The sequence below is a fragment of the Cynara cardunculus genome (genome assembly GCF_001531365.2).
Source record: "Cynara cardunculus var. scolymus isolate 2C chromosome LG 2, CcrdV1, whole genome shotgun sequence".
Classification (NCBI taxonomy): domain Eukaryota; kingdom Viridiplantae; phylum Streptophyta; class Magnoliopsida; order Asterales; family Asteraceae; genus Cynara; species Cynara cardunculus.
In genome coordinates this window covers 58823843-58844551 of record NC_037529.1, presented here as the reverse complement: position 1 = coordinate 58844551, position 20709 = coordinate 58823843, and the positions used below count along the sequence as shown (strand labels likewise).

At 37.0% G+C, this 20709-nt stretch overlaps 2 protein-coding genes across 5 annotated transcripts; one reads left to right on the top strand and one right to left on the bottom strand.

Moving 5' to 3' along the window:
• Positions 1 to 289: 289 nt before the first annotated feature.
• On the top strand, positions 290 to 9007 carry LOC112506984 (thiamine biosynthetic bifunctional enzyme TH1, chloroplastic-like). 2 transcript variants are annotated; one of them, XM_025111354.1, is made up of 10 exons: positions 290 to 368; positions 1127 to 1396; positions 1521 to 1595; positions 2668 to 2743; positions 2813 to 2888; positions 5285 to 5419; positions 5538 to 5602; positions 5809 to 5936; positions 7022 to 7278; positions 8320 to 9007. In XM_025111354.1, exons 1-10 carry the CDS (start codon positions 306 to 308, stop codon positions 8864 to 8866), a joined length of 1692 nt encoding a protein of 563 aa, XP_024967122.1. In that variant the 5' UTR covers positions 290 to 305; the 3' UTR covers positions 8867 to 9007. The 2 variants fall into 2 exon arrangements, with proteins under 2 accessions (XP_024967122.1, XP_024967123.1); XM_025111355.1 differs by lacking the exon at positions 290 to 368 and adding an exon at positions 1018 to 1028.
• A 387-nt stretch (positions 9008 to 9394) lies between these two features.
• Positions 9395 to 20410, bottom strand: LOC112505832 (mitochondrial import inner membrane translocase subunit TIM44-2). 3 transcript variants are annotated; one of them, XR_003068446.1, is made up of 17 exons: positions 20242 to 20410; positions 20012 to 20127; positions 18682 to 18765; positions 18467 to 18542; positions 17422 to 17466; positions 16890 to 17324; positions 16742 to 16810; positions 15464 to 15528; positions 15293 to 15361; positions 15136 to 15208; positions 14875 to 14979; positions 12813 to 12884; positions 12675 to 12737; positions 11641 to 11788; positions 10289 to 10357; positions 9781 to 9829; positions 9395 to 9663 (listed from the first exon to the last, which is right to left on the bottom strand). XR_003068446.1 is itself a non-coding variant. In XM_025109859.1 (15 exons), exons 1-14 carry the CDS (start codon positions 20317 to 20319, stop codon positions 11657 to 11659), a joined length of 1482 nt encoding a protein of 493 aa, XP_024965627.1. In that variant the 5' UTR covers positions 20320 to 20410; the 3' UTR covers positions 10234 to 10310; positions 11641 to 11656. The 3 variants fall into 3 exon arrangements, 2 of the variants coding, with proteins under 2 accessions (XP_024965627.1, XP_024965626.1); XM_025109859.1 differs by lacking the exons at positions 9395 to 9663; positions 9781 to 9829 and having other exon boundaries at positions 10234 to 10310; XM_025109858.1 differs by lacking the exons at positions 9395 to 9663; positions 9781 to 9829; positions 10289 to 10357 and having other exon boundaries at positions 11453 to 11788.
• Positions 20411 to 20709: the final 299 nt, after the last annotated feature.

Here is a 20709-nt window from a genome sequence, read left to right as displayed (position 1 = left end):
ACCGGGATCAATTCATTTTGATGGCCAGGAAAGTTACTCGTTAAGGTAAATGATAGTGGTGATTCTTACCGGTAAGCGTTTACCCAATAAGTATTCGGTAAACGGACCGTAATTATTATTTTTTTCTTTCTATACAATAAAACAAACAACAAATGCCTCTGATCCGGCCAGAGGCACTGAATGATGGGTGACTGACAAATAAATAGTTGCCACGTGGCACAGTAAGTGACAGACCACTTTGTCTACATGACGGCCGGGCGATGCTTCGAGGCCCCATTAGTGGTATCTCCTACTTTACTCAATAGATGGATTTCCCCCTCTTAGGCATCAGCTCCACCTCCATTTCCACTTCCATTTTTGATCGCAAGGTACAGAATTTACTCTTTACTCTCTCCTTTTCAATTGCAACGCAAATTTTATTCCGTTTTCTTCTTCATAATCATAATTTACTAGGATTTCTACTACATTTGGACAGATTTCTTGTCGAACTCGTAGTTTGTTCTCGGTGATAGATGGATTGTGATTTTGATGTTTATATAACAAAAAAATTCCGAATTATGTGATGATTGATCATAGATTATACTCTTGGCTCCAGCATACTTTGGATGTTAATTTCGGACATAATATTTGTTTTTGATTGAAAAGGTTGATTATTGATGGATTGTGGTATGATTTTTAAGGTTAATGGAAGTAGTTATCTCAAATTCTGATAATTCATGTCTATTTTGAAGTTAAAAGTTTGTTTTTGAGACCAAAAGTTTCATTGTCTACCAATTTGAAAGATATTCCATCCGACCATAAGGTTTGGAGCTTTAGATATGGTAATCAGTAACCACTACTCTAGATTTAAAGCTTATTTTTTATATTTTGTCCTGGCAATGGCGGTTGTTCATTCGCACTTACCTGATAACTAGTAATGTGTTACAAGTAATAAGTGTATTTGGACAAAAGGGCCTTTGGTCTAGCGGTATCGTAGTCTTTGGCCTCCTAGGAGGTCAGGGGTTCAAACCTCACAAAAGGCGAGGAAGGTGTGTAAATTTATTTGTTGCATTTGCCGTATATAATTATTCTATACTTAAAAAAAGTATATTTGGTGGTTTCTAACTTGGTGGTCGATTAATCTCAGATATGTGCAGTATCAAGTTCAAAACAAGCTGGTAGGCAAGGGTTGGATCAGTTTGGTGATTTGACTCTCAAGACAATGCCGGAGGAAAAGGCCTTAACCATCACAAATGGCTCCAGTAATAAAAAAATCCCACATGTTCTGACCGTTGCTGGCTCTGATTCAGGAGCTGGTGCAGGAATTCAAGCAGACCTTAAAGCTTGTGCTGCACGAGGAGTGTACTGTTCCACTGTGATCACCGCTGTTACTGCACAGAATACCCTTGGGGTTCAGGTTTAACAACATATTGCTTTTTATAGTTCTCTACTAACATGATGAGGTTTCTTTCAAATTGTAGTTTTTTATTCTTTTTGGTTTCTTTCTTTAAGCTTCAACAATTCATTTTGCTCCTTGTTAGGATGTGAGCATTCTGCCAGAGGATTCTGTTGCAGAGCAGTTGAAGTCTGTCCTGTCAGATATGCGGGTTGATGTTGTAAGTTTGTTGTATGATTGATGTTCACCTCTGTTTGTGATTGGCTTGATATGTTTGATGTTGATTGTATGCCAATCTTATCCTGAGTTTGTTATTCCTTTTAAGTATATAGTATTTATATATACCAAATGCAATAAATAATCTCACACACCCTCCTCACCTTTGGTGAGGTTTGAACCCCTGACCTCCTAGGAGGCCAGAGGCTCTGATTCCGCTAAGCTAAGGCCCTTTGTTGGCTAATGGTTCCAAATATATTTGATTTGTTGGCAGTTAAGGTTTTTGCAAGCAAGTGCAACTTTTTGCTCAAAACTGAAAATGATGCGCGTAACTTATTCCTATTGATGAACTACGTCCTCGATAAAATGGATGTAGGAAATGGTATTATAGATAGAATAGTTCACTTTTGATTATCATTATGTGATCATTATGCAGTGACACCGTCACACCGACATCAACTTAGGACCTGTTTGGTTTGTGGTATAGATCCTCGCAAATTGAATTGGTGTGGTCAAACATTTATAACAGGTGCCTTGTGTTTGACAACTGTACCAGGAAAATGTATTTATCGATATGTGATGGGTGTTAGAATGCAAATAAAGCATGAGCTGCAAAAGCCTGTATCAGGTTGATTGGAGTTGGCATAGCTAAAAAATGGTTAATACTGGAAAATAAGTTGGAGTTGGTGGTATTCTTTCAGTTATTTGAATGACATGAAATCAAAATAACATGCAACATTGGCCTTAAAAGCAGTTTTGAAATACTAACAGTAACTATAATAACACACAATCTGTTTAAGGATATAAGCATCCTTTTCGTATTTTTGAATTGCAACAAATCCTTCTCTTTAAATTTCCAACCTATTTGTGGACAAAAGCACCACTTTCATATTCTAAAAGTGCAACATTAAATAGGTCTGTTGGTTAATGCACATGCTGTTGCGTCTTATATCATTTTTTAACTACTTGATCAGTTAGGTAACTGCTTGAAAATTAAAAGATGTGTAATATTGAGCTCTTGCAATGTTATTTTGTTCGTAAACGTTGACCACAATCTAATACCTATGTCAACTTAGGTGAAAACTGGCATGCTTCCCTCAATTGGCATGGTCAAGATCCTTCATGACAGCCTAAAGCAGTTTCCAGTTCAAGGTATGACAAATTGATATGAATTAGAGTAATGTCGCTTCTGAATTGACTTGGTCTAATTTCTGAAGGCAGCTTTAGTGGTTGATCCTGTCATGGTGTCCACCAGTGGAGATGTGCTTGCTGGTCCATCAATTCTTGATACATTTCGGTAAGATATCTCCTGTTATACTATAACTCAAGTAACTATCCTTCCTGCCAATATTGATTGTTTCATGCTGGAACTGCGCTAAACTTATGCCTTACTTGTACCTAATATGTAATATATTGTTAAAGCTGGTTATTCGTTTGAAGAAGATTTTATGGCTGAAAATTGTATGGTTTATATCTAACTAGAACCGAGTCTGCAATTCTGATGGTATATGCAAATAACTTTGTGACATTCAAAGACGTTTATAGAACTTGTGAAATGTTGCAGAACGAGAATTTAAGTATGCTCACAATTTTAAATACTTATAACTGTGCTGTTGGGTTCTTATCAAGACCATGTTTCACATGAATTTCATAATAGGATTAGGATCGGCTTCAGAGGAAGATAATGGTTGTGCAACGCCTGAGCTTTGTATCAGCAATGGAAATCCATCCCTTCTACAAAGTGTTGTGCTTGTCTTATAAGATTTCTTTTTCTAACAATCTGAGCAGACATTTAATGGAGTGGTCAAGTAATTCCCAAAAGAGGAAATAGGGCAGCACATATAGTTAAAAGATCTTCCAGTTGGAATCTTCTTTTATCACCAACAAGAGCTATCTCTTATGACGAGTATCCACTTGAAATAATTTCACATCCAACTGCCGAATCCAGCATAAAATGGTCCTGCTCATGTCTTTTGTTTTGACGTGACGAAGTCATAAACATGTATTCTTCCTTTCCAGTATTTGAAGAAATCCACAAGATGATTGGTATTTTTCTCAAGTATTTTGAGGTTCTTTAAATATTGTGGGTTTTCTCTTCTGGTCCCGCTTTGAGTGCTCTTTAGTGGTTGGAAGCAGAGTAATGGCATCACATTCACATCTGAGTGATCTGACCCATACCCTGTCTATGCTAGCTAACCCACATGTAACAACCCATGAATGGGTGTATGATGATGTCAATTCTGGACAGTGGCTATGGCATAAAGTGGTTCATGTTTGCTCTGAATCATTTACCATGACTGCAGATATTAGGCAGGTGATCCTTCCTAGATGCCACAGGCCACATCCATTTTTTAATTTGAAGGGTCCTGGTTGAGGTGTCATGTTCTGTTAGATTCTTGAGCACTTCACCACTAGTGACATGATGTGTAAACCTTTGGTTTTTTCATGCCACAGTATGTTTTGGACTTATAGATTACAGTAAAGGGGCTTCTATTAAGTGGAGGTAAATGTTCGACAATATTGTTTGTAAAAACCCCCAGCCCAAATGGCAAAGGTTGTATTTATTTTCTGATGCCCTCATTCATCTGGTTGTCTTATGTCTAGATATAAGTTTTTAAAGTGTAGTGATTTATTTCACTCCTATTATTTCAATCCACCTTTTTCCCAATTTCAGTTTTATGGCAGATCATTGCAACATCAGGGAGATGAGGACTCCTTTTGTTCCTTTTGCAATTATTTCACCTTTCCTTTTGCTATGACTTGCATGTTGAGTAGTTTGAAAGATTGAGCAAATGAGCTTCTTTGTGTCCTGATGTAAACTCGCAGTACTTCTCAATGATGTGTTTGACTGTTTGTATTAGATTTGTAGATGAAAGTTAGTGGCTAGAAATTTCATATTCTAGTTGAACATCTTCAAAGATTCTGGAACAGTTGAAGTATTATCACTGGTAATTGGTAAAAATGGTTTGGGAAAAATAAGTCATGGAAGCTAACTTTGGAATGTACAAGAATCAGGGAGTCGCTATTGGCAACAATATTAAATCAAAATACTTAATAGCATGGCGATACATTTATACAGAACTTCTACACCAAGCACACGCAACGGAACCGTAAGATACATGGATAGCTTACAAAATCCATTTTTTCTTGTCTGTCCTTTTTAAGGATATGCTGCCTGAAGAGGAAGACCAACTTAATATCACCCTTCAATTCGATTCATGGAATCGCTGTTGGCAACAATATTAGGAACAGGAAAACGTAAACTTGACATGTATGTGACAAGCGTGAAGGATTCAACCATGCTACTTGCCATGTCGTCAATTATAATGTTGCTTTGCTAAAAGCTTATCAGAGATAATGAATTCATGTGGATCATGTCAGAATAGTTTACCAAGTTTGCTAAAATTTGTATTCTTATTGTGAAATACCAGTCTGCATAGTTCAAAGATCCTATGAGTCGAGATGAGTGCTTCCTGTTGCGAATTCATTTTCTAGCAATCTTTATTAGGTTACATCTTGACATCCTCATCTCTTAAAGAATTGAATTCTGCTCTATTTAATCTACCATCTATGTGATCTTTCTTTATTGTGCACATATTCATAATTATGAACTCTTGCGCTTCCATATTGGTTTATGGCATTATCAGAGAACATCGTGGTTTGCACCTGGTTTGACTATATTTCTGATTGCAGGCATGATCTTCTTCCTATGGCTGACATTGTGACGCCAAATCTAAAAGAGGCTTCTGCTTTACTCGGTGGCTTGCAATTGAAAACAGTTACTGACATGCGCTCTGCAGCAAAATCTTTACATAATATGGGACCACGGTAATTTTTGAAACAATGCATTATATTTTTGAAACAGTTACCATGTGCTTACTATGTGTCCCTGCTTGCTTTCATGCTATTAATGACCAACTGAAATTACTAATTCAAATTGTTCCAGAAATGTGCTTGTAAAAGGAGGCGACCTCCCTTCTTCGTCAGATGCTATTGATGTTTTCTTCGATGGTATGTTTGGACGGCGTTAATATTTCTTCTCGAGACTCAAGCTTAATAAATGCTATAATATGTGTAACTGGAAATTATCTGCTTTTGTTCTATATACGTCTTGTTAACTTCTTTCTTTCTCAATCTAAATGTTATTTGCATTAGGAGGTGTTTGTCCTTTTTGTGCTGGCTGCTTGTTCACGTACTTTACTCTATTGGTCATGCAGGTAAAGATTTCTATGAGTTACGTTCAACACGCATACAAACTCGAAATACTCATGGAACTGGTTGTACCTTGGCATCATGTATAGCGGCTGAGCTGGCCAAGGGCTCTTCGATGTTATCAGCTGTTAAGGTAATTTACTCTTCACATTACTTTCGGGGTCTTAGCTTCTCATATTGAAGTGGTATATACGTGCAAGCACAATTTCTCAGAAACTGCCTTCAGCACAACTAAGTGTCTTTTATCTGGATATTTTAGTTTAAATTCTGAAAGCATGATGGAATTGGACATTCTTTATTAATTCAGTTTTCGAAAAATACACCTCAAATTCCTACTCTTTAGAAGAAATGATTCTTATAAGCACACAACTTTGTGAAATTATAACCAACAGTAAAAACTAAAACAGCAATCCAGAAATCTATCTTATCGGAAGAATTGAGGGCCAGCCCAACTGGTAAATGAAGGCTATATATATACCTTGGGGCTTCTCCCCATAGGTCGCCAATTCAAGTCTTTTGAGGGTCAATGGAGATTTTCCTGGCTGTTATCTCAGGGCCCATGGGATTAGTCAAGGTCGTGCAAGCCGACCCAGACACCCTATGGTTACCAAAAAGAAAACAAAGTCAATGATGAAAAAGATTCAAATAGTTTGCAAGGGTTGCGATTTTGGACAAATTATTTGAAAGCTAAAAAACCACTGAACTTGCCACTTCTTTCTTGGAAATCATTCATTCTTACACACTGTAGTTTTGTTTAATTGCATTTTTGCAAAAAGGATGGTTCTTTTTGGCAATAAAGGTTCCAAGTACAATGGTTACTTAACACAGTAACTGATGATATATATGTAATTTTCAATCTTACATCACAATGGCGAAAAAACGTTGCATATCCACATGTTGCTAATGCTTATCTTAATAATTTCCTTTTTCCGGTTTTATTCGCATATATAGAATCAGATAATGTTTGTTCTTGATGTGAGAGAACTACTGAAATTCATAACAGATAATAAGAATCTTAAGAGAGACCTTATGTGAAGGAAAATTGAAGAGACCCATGTAACTATATATATATATATATATATATTGTTTTTGCAACTATTATCATGTGTACTTGATTAGCTCTAACATAAATAAGACAACACGCAGCATGAGATTTATTCTACGGATATTACATTTGGCTTTCCTAGATTAGAGCTCTATTTCGTATTTGTTATGAAGGTAGCAAAACGATATGTGGAGACTGCGCTGATGTATAGCAAAAGCATTACAATTGGAAACGGACCTCAAGGTCCTTTTGATCATGGATTTAAGCTAAAGAGGAATGCTGGCAATTCAAGCAGGCTGCAACTGCTTGATCCAAGTGATCTCTTCTTATATGCGGTCACAGATTCGGGGATGAATAAGAAATGGGGTCGTTCCATTACAGATGCTGTTAAAGCTGCCGTTGAAGGAGGCGCCACCATTGTGCAGCTGAGGTTTAGCGTTTCTCCCTTTCACTCATTTCTGTTTTAGGAATTCCTTCTTGATTAGGATTCCACAGCATATAATCTCTGGGATTGCTTCTAAAAATCCAACTTAGTACCACCAAACTGAAAACTCGCCCAAACATTTTGGCGATTCCCGATACCGACTTCTGAAAAATGTTAAGAGCATCCCAACAACTATGCTATAATTTTTTGAAATAGAGTATTCAAAGTTGAAATCTCTAAAACAATTACATCCAACTCCAACAGCTACTTTATTTGAATTATTCCAACACTGATTCAATAAATTCATCATCCCGATAAATTTTTAAAAACACTTTATAAAAAATTATGACACATTCAACCTCTTTGGTTGGAACAAGTAAAATAATATCTCTCTCCTCAGTATTAAGTTTTAGAGATTTTTTCAAATTTGGAGATTTCTACCTTATCTCCTTTTTTCCTCTTTCTTTTAGCATACACTTTAGCTGTTGGAGCAAAAAAGCTCCAAAATCTCTATTTTAGCATAGCTGTTGGAGATGCTTTTAGAAGAATCATTTTATTTAAGTGAATTTCATATGTTAATTTGTCATTTTTTACGTTTTTCTTGTTTGAATTTACAAGACTTAAGGGGCCGTTTACCAAACACTTTCCCGGTAAGTGCTTACCGGTAAAAATTAACACTATTATTTACTTACCAAATAAGATTTTAGTCAACCAAAACGACATCATATGCAACAATTTACCCGGTAAGCGCTTACCATGGTAAGAGTCGTCACACTCACTTACCGGGTAAGACTTTTGGTCCTTGTCATGCTCTTACCGAGTAAGATTCTTGGTCCTTACCATATTCATCCATTGAGGTAATGTTACTTGGTAAGCGCTTACCCGGGTAAGCGTTTGGTAAACTATGGTATGAATTTTTTATATTTTGTTTTATTTATGACTTGTACGGTCTATCTATAGTCTTGACTCACTTGGTTTGGTTTAATTTGTTATGTGTTGTGCACCCGATCTTTTTGTTGAGACAAGACTGTTTTCATGTGTGTTCAGGGAAAAAGATGCCGAAACAAGAGACTTCCTAGAAGCAGCCAAATCTTGTCTCGAAATCTGTCGCATCCACAACGTCCCACTACTGATAAACGACAGGATCGATATTGCAATGGCGTGTGATGCGGATGGGGTCCACGTTGGCCAATCTGACATGCCGGTCAACACCGTCCGATCCCTTCTCGGACCCGAAAAAATCATCGGTGTATCATGCAAGACACCGGAGCATGCTCTGAAGGCATGGGCCGATGGTGCCGATTACATAGGTTCGGGCGGCGTATTCCCAACTAATACAAAAGCAAACAACCGGACCATCGGTTTGGATGGTCTAAAAGACGTTTGCTTGGCTTCAAAGCTGCCGGTGGTGGCGATTGGCGGCATCAATCTTTCGAACGCTAGGTCGGTGATGGAATTAGGTGTTGCGAATCTGGAAGGGGTGGCGGTTGTTTCGGCCCTGTTTGATAGGGAATGTGTGGTGGCAGAGACTAGGAAGCTGCACGGTTTGTTGACGGAAACCGTTGCGAACATGGGATCGAGCGATACGAACTGAAATCGGTTTCGATCTTGGAGTAACAAAATGTGATTGTTATGAATATTTGGTTGGTTGTGAACGTCTGAAATGTAAAATAAGCACTTGGAAAAACAATTTACTTGATAACCAAATCACCTTTTAATGCTGCTTTGATATTTATATGTTGGTGTAATCAATAAGCACGTTTTTTTTATTAAGTTGGATATTCAACCCGCTATGCTAGCCGACTAATCTCAGGATGACCATCTGCTTTGCAGATAGCTCGGAATCACTGCATCTGAACCTCCTTGGCCACAAGAGGATTTTTATTCTTCCTTGGATTTGAACATGAAACCTCCTGGTATTTTTGACCTTTGGAGCTAAGCTCAAACCAATTAGACACCACCTTGTGGTTCAATAATCACATTTTTCATTTGAATCTTGCAGTTTTACTTTTTTTTTTTTATAAATGAAACTTGCTTTTTCGTTGTTGAATGTGTTTATTAGATAATTCTTTTTTAAAGGAAAAATAATATTATAAATTAAAAAAATATATAACCACCCTATAAAAGGAAATATTACTGAGTCAAACTTTACAAGAAATAACCAGCTAAAAAACAAGACAAAAAAGAGGGATTTAACGAGGGAAACAACAGCAGAACCTCAAGAAGTAGCAAAAGAAGGGTAATTAAACCAACCCGTCTTCCAAATAGACCGATCTTAGAGTCTTGAAGCAATCTACTCAAAGGATTTAAACTGGATGTCAACGGAAAGATTACCGTGAGAATTTCGTCTCTTGAAGATGCAAGCATTCCTAAGTTGCCAAAGAGAATAAGCTGCAATTCAGAGAACCGCTTGTCACACATCTTTCAACAATCCCATGATTTGCTTGCCACCATCGAAAATCAATAACTCAAATACGAAAGAAAGTAGAACGATGTTGATAAGGAGACCTTATAACCAAGTTGACAATGATCCATCGATTCGTCTTTTCTTGAGCTCCTGAAGAAATGACAAGTTGTTATGAAGTGCCCTTCAAACGAAGACGGTCACTTTCCTAGGAACTATCTTGTTCCATAATGTGGCTTTATCATCAGGAGAAGATTGCAGAAAGGATATATCCACCATATGCCGAAGAGATGAAAGGGCTGTTTGGCAATTGCCGAATGGTTTGGTGCAGAATGATTAAGAGGCTCTCATGATATAGTGAAAAATGAAATATAATTGTTTGGTAATTGTGTACAATGAAATTAGGGGTCTTAATGGTTAAGGAAGATCCATGATACAAAATCATTCAGAGGGTTTTAAAACCATTAAAAGACAGACTTTTTTTTGCCAAACAATATTCACCTCTTAATGATTCAGAGGTTGCCTCTTAATGAAACTATTAAAAGGTAAACAAACAACCCCGAAGTAGTGAAAGATCCATCCAAAGTAAGGACTGATGTGCAAAATCCGTACCGGAAAGCTTAGGAGATACATTCTGCAAAATCCGTACCGGAAAGCTTAAGAAAGCTTAGGAGATACATTCTGCAACAAAGAGAAGTAATAAAGTGACAACCTTCCAAAACTAATTTCACCAAAGTCATTCGACCTCCAAAGGATATCAATTTCCTTTTCCAATTTGCCAGCTTATTTTGAAAATTTTCTATGATAGGTATGCAATTTACCGCCTTAACGTCCCACTTTGATCGTTGCCTTTGGCGAGCCATATCACTAATAAGCTCGTCCTTTTCCAACCAACAATGTCTAGCAAATCTCCAAATTTCAAGTTATAACAGTACTGGGGAATTCCTCTATCTTCTTTGAATGAGATTGAAAAGGGTATGGATTCCATAACAAACTCCAAATCACGCAAAATAGACTTAGGGACTGTTTACCTAAATACTTACCTAGTAAGCGCTTACCGTAGGAGTCAACATTATAATCTATTTTACCAGATAAAATCGTAGTATATTAAAATGGTATGATATGCAACAATTTACCCGGTAAAACCTTACCCGGGTGAGAGTCCTCACCATCACTTACCGGGTAAGACCCTCTATCCTTATCATCGCTCTTACCGGATAAGATTTTCGGCCCTTGCCATGTGCATCAGGTGAGAAAAGTTACCCGATCAACACTTACCGGGTAAGTGTTCAGTAAACAGCCCCTTAGCCTTGACGACATCTACCTTTAAAAGAGAGACCCTTCTTGCACGAGTTATATAATTATGGTTTTTGTAATATATTTATCATCATATCTGCTAAAATACAACAAAAAAACCTTAAAGTGCATCAAAATCATTCTAATGGTCGGTTCATCAAGTCAAAAGTACAAATGTGTAACTCACAACTCTTGGGTTTGCAGAAGATGAGATGTATGCAGATATATCCCACGTCCTCATATATTTGACCCTCTCCAAACCCCACATTTAGGTGAGATGTACGCAAATTTGGGCTTGATATGTCCCAGGTCTACGTACATCTCACCTCTCCAAACACCAGATTCAGGTGACATGTACGCAGACCTGGGGTTTGGGTCAAATAGCCAGACCTTTTGACAACATGGCTCATGACCCGACTTTATCTTGCCTACATCCCTACTAGTGAATTTGTTACGTGTTTAACATCTGCGGCTTGCATATTCTCAGAGCAAGAAAATCTTATTCTGCTACTAAAGTTCATCGTGTCAAAATCTATTCTAATGAAGAGATAGATGGAGGAACTCGAGTTCAATCTCATTCCTTTAATGAATGGGAAGTTATAACAAAAGTAAATCAAAACAAAATTTGCCTGCAGCCGAAGGATTAATGCGATGATAATAAAGCTTACGAAAGCCATTCTATGATCATATGAGCGCTCGGATGCCAACTTGTTGCATATCTCTAAGCTTCCACAGTGGCATATGTGCTTCTTCTGAACCTTCTTCTGCCTCCGCAAGTTGCATAGCCCATAAGTAATGGACCGTGTGGATCGTATCCTAGAAAACCAAATCATTGACCAACAAGATCAAAGTCAACCCAAAAACAATCAGAAAAAGGCGAGCAGGTGGATATAATCGATTGAAGGAACGAAAGATTCATTCAACATAATCCTACAAAATACAAAGCTTCTTTGTGGTTCTATTTTTGGTGACTAGACCGTCTTAAATCTAAGTGTTTACTACTTCCTCCATCCCAAAATAAGTGTCCACTCCCAAACGTAACTGCCTACTTTCCAATTATATCCTTAATCATGAAAAGGAGAAATTCCTTACTCCCTCTATTATCAAGGGTATAATTGTCTTTCAGTTAATTAAAAAGGATAACAATTACGATTTCTAAAGCTGTGTTTTTTTTTATTTTGGGGTGGACGGAGTAATAGAATACTAATAAAATATCAAAATATCCTCCAAACAACAATTGGTGAATCTTGTGGATTAAAATCAATACCATCAATGTTTTGTAACCACTACTAATGGGAACAAAGGTAATTCTAAATTGAAATTTCGCCGAAAAGGAAAATTGTTGAATAGCCTATTTATACAGAATGGTAAAGAGGCCGTCTATGATCATGGGACATAACATCCCATAAATACTACATTTCATTTGAGACAGAAGATGTATCCTTTTTATTTAGTAATTGATGAGACTAAGAAGCAAGGAGATGAAGTTCACTACGAAATCCCAACATCAAGAATGTTGGGAAATAGATTTTGTCAAAGAGAATGGGTCAAAGACACCCTAATATCAATTCCACCGATAAGAACACTTGACATTACAAAAGTGCAAAGATAGCAATTGGATTCATTACAAAAAACCACCACATAAGATAGCAATGGGCAAGTGTGCATACAAGTACATAACAAGAATCACAAAGCAAATTACCTTGCCACCTTCTGTTATTTCACCAAGTCTATCTCTTACACAATACACCTGTTGTGTTTGAAACTGTACAAGCGAAGTTACAAGTCAGTACAAGCTGTTAGAAGGGGTGTCAAGATTTGAACTGGAAAAGGTGCATACCCCAACAATAATCAAGGGGCTGTCACCCATCATTTTGGTCTCTCTTACATCAACTTCAGATATATGCAATATCTGCATCAAGTAAACGATTAGCAAAATCTCACTGCATGTTCTAACTCAAAATCTACTGTATTTGTTCTCTGCTCTGTGGACTAAAGAGAAGTAACTTGACAAAAACAACAAAGGTTCTTGAAATAAGGTAGCATCAAATAGATAACAACGATATGCATGGGAGGGACCGACCGACTTAAAGGCCTCAACAAGTTTTTACTCTATTACAGCATATATGTTGTGTTGGTTTATAGTTCTGTACAGGCAAGAGAAAGAAAGGCGATTATCAACTATCACCTCTAGAAGTGATGTTTAGTAATTTTCAAATTGTATTGTTGTGTGAAAGTAACGAATTAATGTATCCTCGTAAACTGGTTGAGCAATAAAAAATGCAGAAGGCCATTGTTTCATCACTCCTAGATGGTGGTTTGGACACGTTTGTAGGACACAAATATCACAACATCGGCATCCATGAGGAGGATCAAGAGCGTAAAGGGGGTGAGGACCAGGGGCAGGCCTATGAGGATGTGGGATGAGCAGCTGAAACTGGACATGGCGGCTTTAGACATTTCTGAAGATATGACCTTAGATAGGAGTTCGTGGAGAAAGGGTAGCAGATTTAGTGTAGGGACTAGTGGGTACTGTGGATAGAGGAGGGGGTTGGAGACTGGCGAGGTAGGGGGCTGGGTGGAGGGTTAGGGAGCCGACAACCAGGCATCAGAGCCTTGGGATAGGTAGAGAGCTTTGTGCAAGTTTAACCCGGAAGGGGTCTTTTTGCTCACTTGTTATATTGTTTTACCGCATTTCATTTCTAGGTTGTTTAGTTCATTAATTGTTTCAATTTTCTTTATGCTTTTAATGTCCTTACATGTTCTAAATCCTAATCTATTTCTTTTGTGTACTGTGCTTACTTGCTCTACTTCCTTGGCCTTTCTTCCTTCTCCAAAAATTGTCTTGAGCTCCTCTTTAACTCTTCAAAATTTCATTTCTTTCTAATTTACACGAACTTTCGGAGTCCTTAACACTCCCCCAGAAATTATTCGCAAGAATCTTTTTGCAAGTCAGGGTCTTCACAGAAGCAAGTCTCTCTGCTCCTTGGGTAGATGTAAGGTCAGAGTACGTATTACCCTCTCCAGATCTTATTTTATGTGGGATTTACTGGGTTCATTTGGTTTCCTTTTTTCTTTTAGAAGGGCGAGCAAGGTAACAAGTCAATAATTAACTCATGTCCTGTCATCAGTGACCAGAAAAAAGCTTAAGCTTCAAAGCATGCAACCCTTGGGATAGGGCAAAAGCTTCCTAAGCTTTGCCCATCAGAGATCTTGTTTCAACAAATTTGTGTCCTTTTATGTACTTGCCAACTTTTTTTCTTCAAGCAGAACATTATTTTGATCAATTTCAATGTTAGAAAGCAATTCATGTAAAGCTCATAAATCATATATAGATGCTTATTAGAAGCAACTAGGACAGAGCGAACGGTTGCTTCTGTATAACAAACAACCTTATAATATGTTTGCAAACTCTTGGCACAGAGGACATACAAAAAGGTGTTTACGACCTTCCTCCCTCCCTTATCTTGTTGGGCACTTCACCATAAAACATATTCTACATACTGATAAAAAAAACCTATATGTGGCAAGTGAGTTCCTGTGGGTACTAGCTAATTACATTAAAGTGATCACCCACTTCTAGTTGAGTCAAGTATACAAGCAACAGCTTCTATATGTGAAAGAACATAATATAACCCCGACAAAAACTCAACTAGCATACCACAACACTGAAATATAATATGATGTGCAATTGTATATATGACAAGTAAATTAACTGAAACCAGTTATCGTAGCTATACACACTCGTTTTGACTTGCTCTAAGTCTACCTTGGACATGTGTTCACATCTTCAGAGTTTTAATTAAGAAGATAAACAATAGCATCTGCAATAGCTTATGCCCTTCAAGTGCATTATATGTGGATTTTAACCGATAATAGTCAAATGAATTTTATCTTCTAACCTTGTTATCATAAAAGGTGCCCTGCATCTCACAAACCCTATGCTCTGCTTTACACCGCTCAATTATTTCAGGTGAACAATATTTCTCCAATACTTCAGTCTCTCCCTGTAAACAGTCGTATTTACAGTCAGATATGAAATAAATGCAATAACTAGATGGCATAAAAGTTAAGTGGAGATGCTTAGTAGATAATTGGTGCATAGAAATCCATACTAAGAAATAGAAGTGCCTCCCTACCATTTAATATAACTTCAAACTTACTTTAGTGTAGGCCTTGAGAACTGGTTTCACAATTTCTTGCACATCAGATACAAAGTCAGGTAAAGAAAAATACCTGAAAAAGACCAATTTTAATCAGTTAGTGGGTTATCAAATTTTCTAAACAGAAAAAAGGAAGAACCAAGATGCATCATCATACGGGTCACGGCGACGAATTTCCTTAAATGACATTGCCGCATCTGTCTCTCTAAAAACGCTTTCATTGATACTGTTGCAGAAAGAACAACCATATCATTACCCTTGGAATCATAGAAACAAAAAGCAATATTTGCTAGAAATATATAAATAAACTAGCAGAAAGAGAGCATACTCCTGAATTTTGTGAACTACAGGATGATCACTAGTCTCCCATCTTTCCCGCATATCTTCTGCAATCTAAAAATCCCATTTGAGAAAGAGATCAGGAATGGACCACCACCAGCACCATTAGACAGTAGCCACATGCAGCAGAAGAGCAAAAAAACATAAAGGTAGAATTGTGACCATCAATGCACGGTTTCTATTTTTGATGAATGGAAGGATATTGGGTGCATTAGGTAATATACATGGCTGCTGGAAAACTAGAATCACGTCCCACCATTACGCTCAATTGTTTCACATGTCAGCATTGGTCTAAAAAGGATTCATATAGCATAAAACAGTACAAATAATCCAGGTGGACCGGCATGTATATTCATCATGGGTATTATCATGTACATATTTAACCTGTGTAACTCCCACAATGGGTACTGACTGAAGAAGTCTAGTCAACATGCAAACCCCCAGTAGTCCCACCCTGGAATCCTACGAATTGTGTGGGGCTAGTGCACGTGTGTACATAACTATGTCAGATATCAACTTTGCAAAGCATAGAACATTAATGTCTTTGTGACAGTCTACAAGACTACACATTCACAAATCACAAGCATCATTTGGAGAATGAATTAAACAGAACAGCGCATAATCTATTTGGTAATAAATTTTTAACAAGCTTGAATATCTGATGAAACCAAGTTTCTATAAGTACACTAACTTGTGCCTCCCAGTTTTGCAAACCTGATGTTCCATTACTAGAACTAAAATTGAACAACAGGAGCTCCTAGATTTTCAAAAGACAAAATTTTTTAACTTAGCTCTGGCTAACACACTTTGAGCATTCACATTATCCAAAATATATTTGCAAAATACCACTTCCGTTCCACAGATGAGTCCATATGACACATTTTACATTGAATTGATTAGATAGATCAGTGTGATTCAAGCGAAAAAGATTGAGAACCACAGTAAACCCATTAAAGTAATATAAAAGCATCTTGGAGACACAAAATAAGAGCTGGACTTGTCTTTCGGGACAAAGCCACAGAGTAAGTTGCTAAGTACTAACAAATTGTGTGAAAGATGCCCAAGAGCACAGAGTACCAACACAATGAGTGATAAATAGATGGCAAAACTATAAGCTTTATTCTGAACTGTGTTGCTGATGAATTAATGCAAGCTTAAAGCTAGCTTGACTACACAACCAATTAAATAAGAAAGTTGGAACCAACTACTACTACCATGATGTCTCATGATGAATGAAAATGATTAATGGAATTGCATGTGCTTGTACCTCCTGGCTCTTCGTCACAACGGGTTCACTAAAGCCACTGACTCGCTTGAATACTGGATGACCTTGCATCTAGAGTATACAACAAATTATTTTGGTTGAGAAACAATGAAAACTAAATTTTACCCAACTAGGACATAAAAGAAATTACTTTAGCCTTGAACGCCTCCCACTTCTTGTTAAATCGTGACTGCTTTACAGGTACAACAGCAATATCTGTTCTAGTACTTCTTTCGACATTAGCTTGGGAAGCAGCAGAAGCAGCTTTGGCCCGTTTCCTCTTACTTGAGCTACCACTCAACTCATCCTTCACAATGTCATAACCCTTTTTCGCCAAGTCAAGGACCTTTGCGTCCTTGGCCGTTTGAAAGGAAGACGAAACCTTGGGAAATACAGAAGAAACACCAGACCGGAACTTGCTAAATATTGTTTCTGTTGTGTCACCAAACCCAGATTGTTGTTTCTTATATTCTCCATCAGCAGACTGCTTATGATCCTTATCATCTTTCCCTGCAGAACCCTCATTAGATGAAGAACTGGAGGATTCCGAGGATTCCTGCTTCCCAATTCCTAAAGTTTCTTTCACCTGTAACAAGATGAAACAGCTATAATAAGCTCATTATTCAATCTCGTATGGCAGCATAAAACTGTTCAAAGCAATAAACTTAAATAGCTCCACAGACCTCCTCTTTAGCAGCTGAAACCTTTTCCTTAAGATTCTCGGATACCTGCAAGATGATCACAATGTATATATAATTCCATCACGGATCAGAATGTCATGCTACATAATATCAATAAACAAGGAACTTATTGAAACTACTTAGTGTAGGATGGGTAAGAACTCCACAAAAGAAATAAAGAATGTCAAAAGATGACCTAGCACTCTACAACTCTGCATTGTCTGATGGCTTTAACTATTGTCCATTTTTTTAATTCTTTTATTGTTACTTAAAATGTCAAATAAGCATTTTATTGGATATACATTCCCAGTATCTACAGCTACAGGTAAAACAATTAAATTATTCACGTTTCAACTCTGTTGATCATGACTTCCAGGGATCCAAATCCAATAATCACCTGTATGTATCCAAAGCTGTTAGAAACGGGAGTGATTCAGAAAGAATACAATAGGCAATGAAAGAAACATACAAAGTATTGCCCCAACCATACTACCATTCATTATTATCATATTCCATTTATAAACTTTCATGGGATAAGGAAGAAATAATAAATCAAGGTCAATATAGACGATGGAGATAAATTTTTAGAATGGTAAAGAACAGTAAAACTTCATCTTCGCTAATTTTCTTTATTTGTTTGTTATTAAATATTCTAGAGACAACTTGTACTTTCCTCTCTGGAGTTTTCTCACAAGGTTCATGATCCAAAACAGAGAATAGTCCCACATTGGGCATTGCTTGTAAGCATTATTGAGGTTGTTTGCGCCACAACGTAACGTAACAAATCTATCCAATATGATGAAGCCACATATCCAGTTTACTTGACCAAAGTATTCTGTGATTACAGAACTAAATGGATATTCTATCGACCAATTTTCTTGCAGATATCATATATGATACTAAAGATTAATTAACATTAAGGATAAAAGACAAATAACATTTGACATTTTGGTTATTTCATTAACAGCTTCCAATACTTGTAACTTAAAGTTTCAAGTGAAACAAATTACAATGATATTAAAAACTAAAAAGAAGGTTAGAACGAAACCTTCTTTGCTGTAGCTTCGGCTTCTGTCCATGCACCATCCACATGCTTGTAAAGCTGCTCTGTTTTCTGCTTCGTTCTGCATTCGCCAGTTCACCATCTCAGGGCCTTCAATTGAAGTGTCTGCCCAGCTTTGACATACAACAGTATGTCTCAGCCTAAAAGCAACTAAAGCAAAACTTAGAAACTTAAAAAAGCTTTTGTGGTACAAAAATTACCTAACTTTTAGATCTTCTTTCACCCCTTTCAGCTCTTCAGTCTTCTCCTTAAATTCTTTTACCGACTGTTGAAACTCCTGATTTCTGAAAACAGGTAAATTAACACAATGGAGGAATTCGTTCCAGAAAAGGCTTGATGAGAAATGCAACACCAAACTTACAACCTGCTAAAATTAATATGACCAATAACAGGATACCATATATGATGATAAAAGATCCCGGGTTGTATTCATATCACATAAATGAGCTCGAGATGACATGGATGAAAAAATTACCTTATTATATCTGACTTAAAACAAACAATATGAATAGGTTCTTATACACATGCTTCAAGAGGTCTTGGCGACAGAGGACCAGGGTAGCATGCTAAATGTAGAAACATGTAACTAGAATAGATGGAAGGAAGGAAGTTAGAGAGGTTGAGGATGAGGATGGGAAAGGGGAAGGTTAGAGAGCCAAAAGATAGACTACCAGAGTCTTGATTAGATAAGGGCTTAGTGTAGTTTTTTATACTTTGTATATGTTCCACACTTCCACTGTGCCTACTTCTATATCTTTTACTAGTCTTGGTTATTCTTTACAAGAATCGTCATTTTTTCTTTTCTGGTTTCAAGATATACACTTTCCAAATCCTTTCTTTTTTCAAACTCTTCAACTTTTGTCAAGCTTTCTGAAACTCTCAGGTCAAAACATTTTCACACACACTGTTTTGCATGCTAGGGGTTTATACAAAAACAGCGCCGCTCTACTCTTTGAGATAGTATACTGATCTACATGCCTTCCACTCCCAGGCCCAGGTTCCGTATGAGATATACCAGGCTCGTTTGGTTTGTTTGGTTTGTTTAGTTTAGTTACAGATGCTTCAGAAGCCATAAAGTATTCATGGATCAAACCTAAGGAAACATAGGAGGCGATTTTGTAAAAACCAAATGTGTTACTCGTATGTCTAACTTTCTCTAAATTTCTTGCCTTACAATCAAATAGGACTCAATAGCATAGCATCATATGCTCCAAAGAGCACCATCTTTAAAGATATGTGCATTGCCAAAGATACATGCCTGATGTCTCAACCCAATAGGTTTAACCACAAAGAGCACATGTGACTCTTTTTCCTTCTTCATATTAGGTTTTCAAGTTGCTTGTTCGATATAGAGAATAAAATTTAGTGGTCTCAGCCACTTATCTTTTACCAACCTCGTATTTTCTTCAAAACCAAGTTAGAGATGCGATGTCTGGTATCAAACGAAAATATTACAGTAATCCTAATTCGTCCTTAGCACATAAAATTGAATACCATCTTCAAGTGTCAAAATCAATACAAGAAAAGTACCTGTTCACTTCGCCTTTAATCTTTTTAGAAAACTCATTAAACACACTGAATTCACGAGACGTTGAGTTCCCATTTGCAGCACCAAGTAACCTTAGCCTCGGAGCTGCGGTTGAAACCTAAACATATCAAAACCGAACACATTAGAACAAAAACGTTCTCAAATTCAAGACAATTAAAACACTATGAAAAGAAGAAAGATCAAGAACATGAAGTTGTACGTAGATACTGACCTGTTTGTAAGCTAACACTTTCCGATAAAGCGGCTGCTTGGAGAAAAAAATATCCCGGACCAGCTTTCTTGTAGCCATTGGAGAATTTGTCGAAAGAAATTTCAGTGGCTTTTGTGACAAGAGCTATGAATCGAAATCAATTTACAGTGACAGGGTTTTGCGTGGGGATGAAGATATTTTGTGCCCTAACACGTTCGTCTGCTGTTACGGTATTCCCCTTCCAAGTATGATATATTTCCATTTAGCCCCTTCAATACAAAAGCTATTCTACCTTAAATAATTAAATAGACTTATTATTTACTTATAAAGCATCGAAAAAAAACTATTAACAATCATTTTTTTATGTATGAACATGAAGTACTGTTTGTTCCAAAAAATTGTCCAATTTTTTTTAAGAAAAACTCTTAAGAATCATTTTTTATTTAGCATGTTTTAAATTGTTCAATGAGTTATTTAACATGTTTTAAA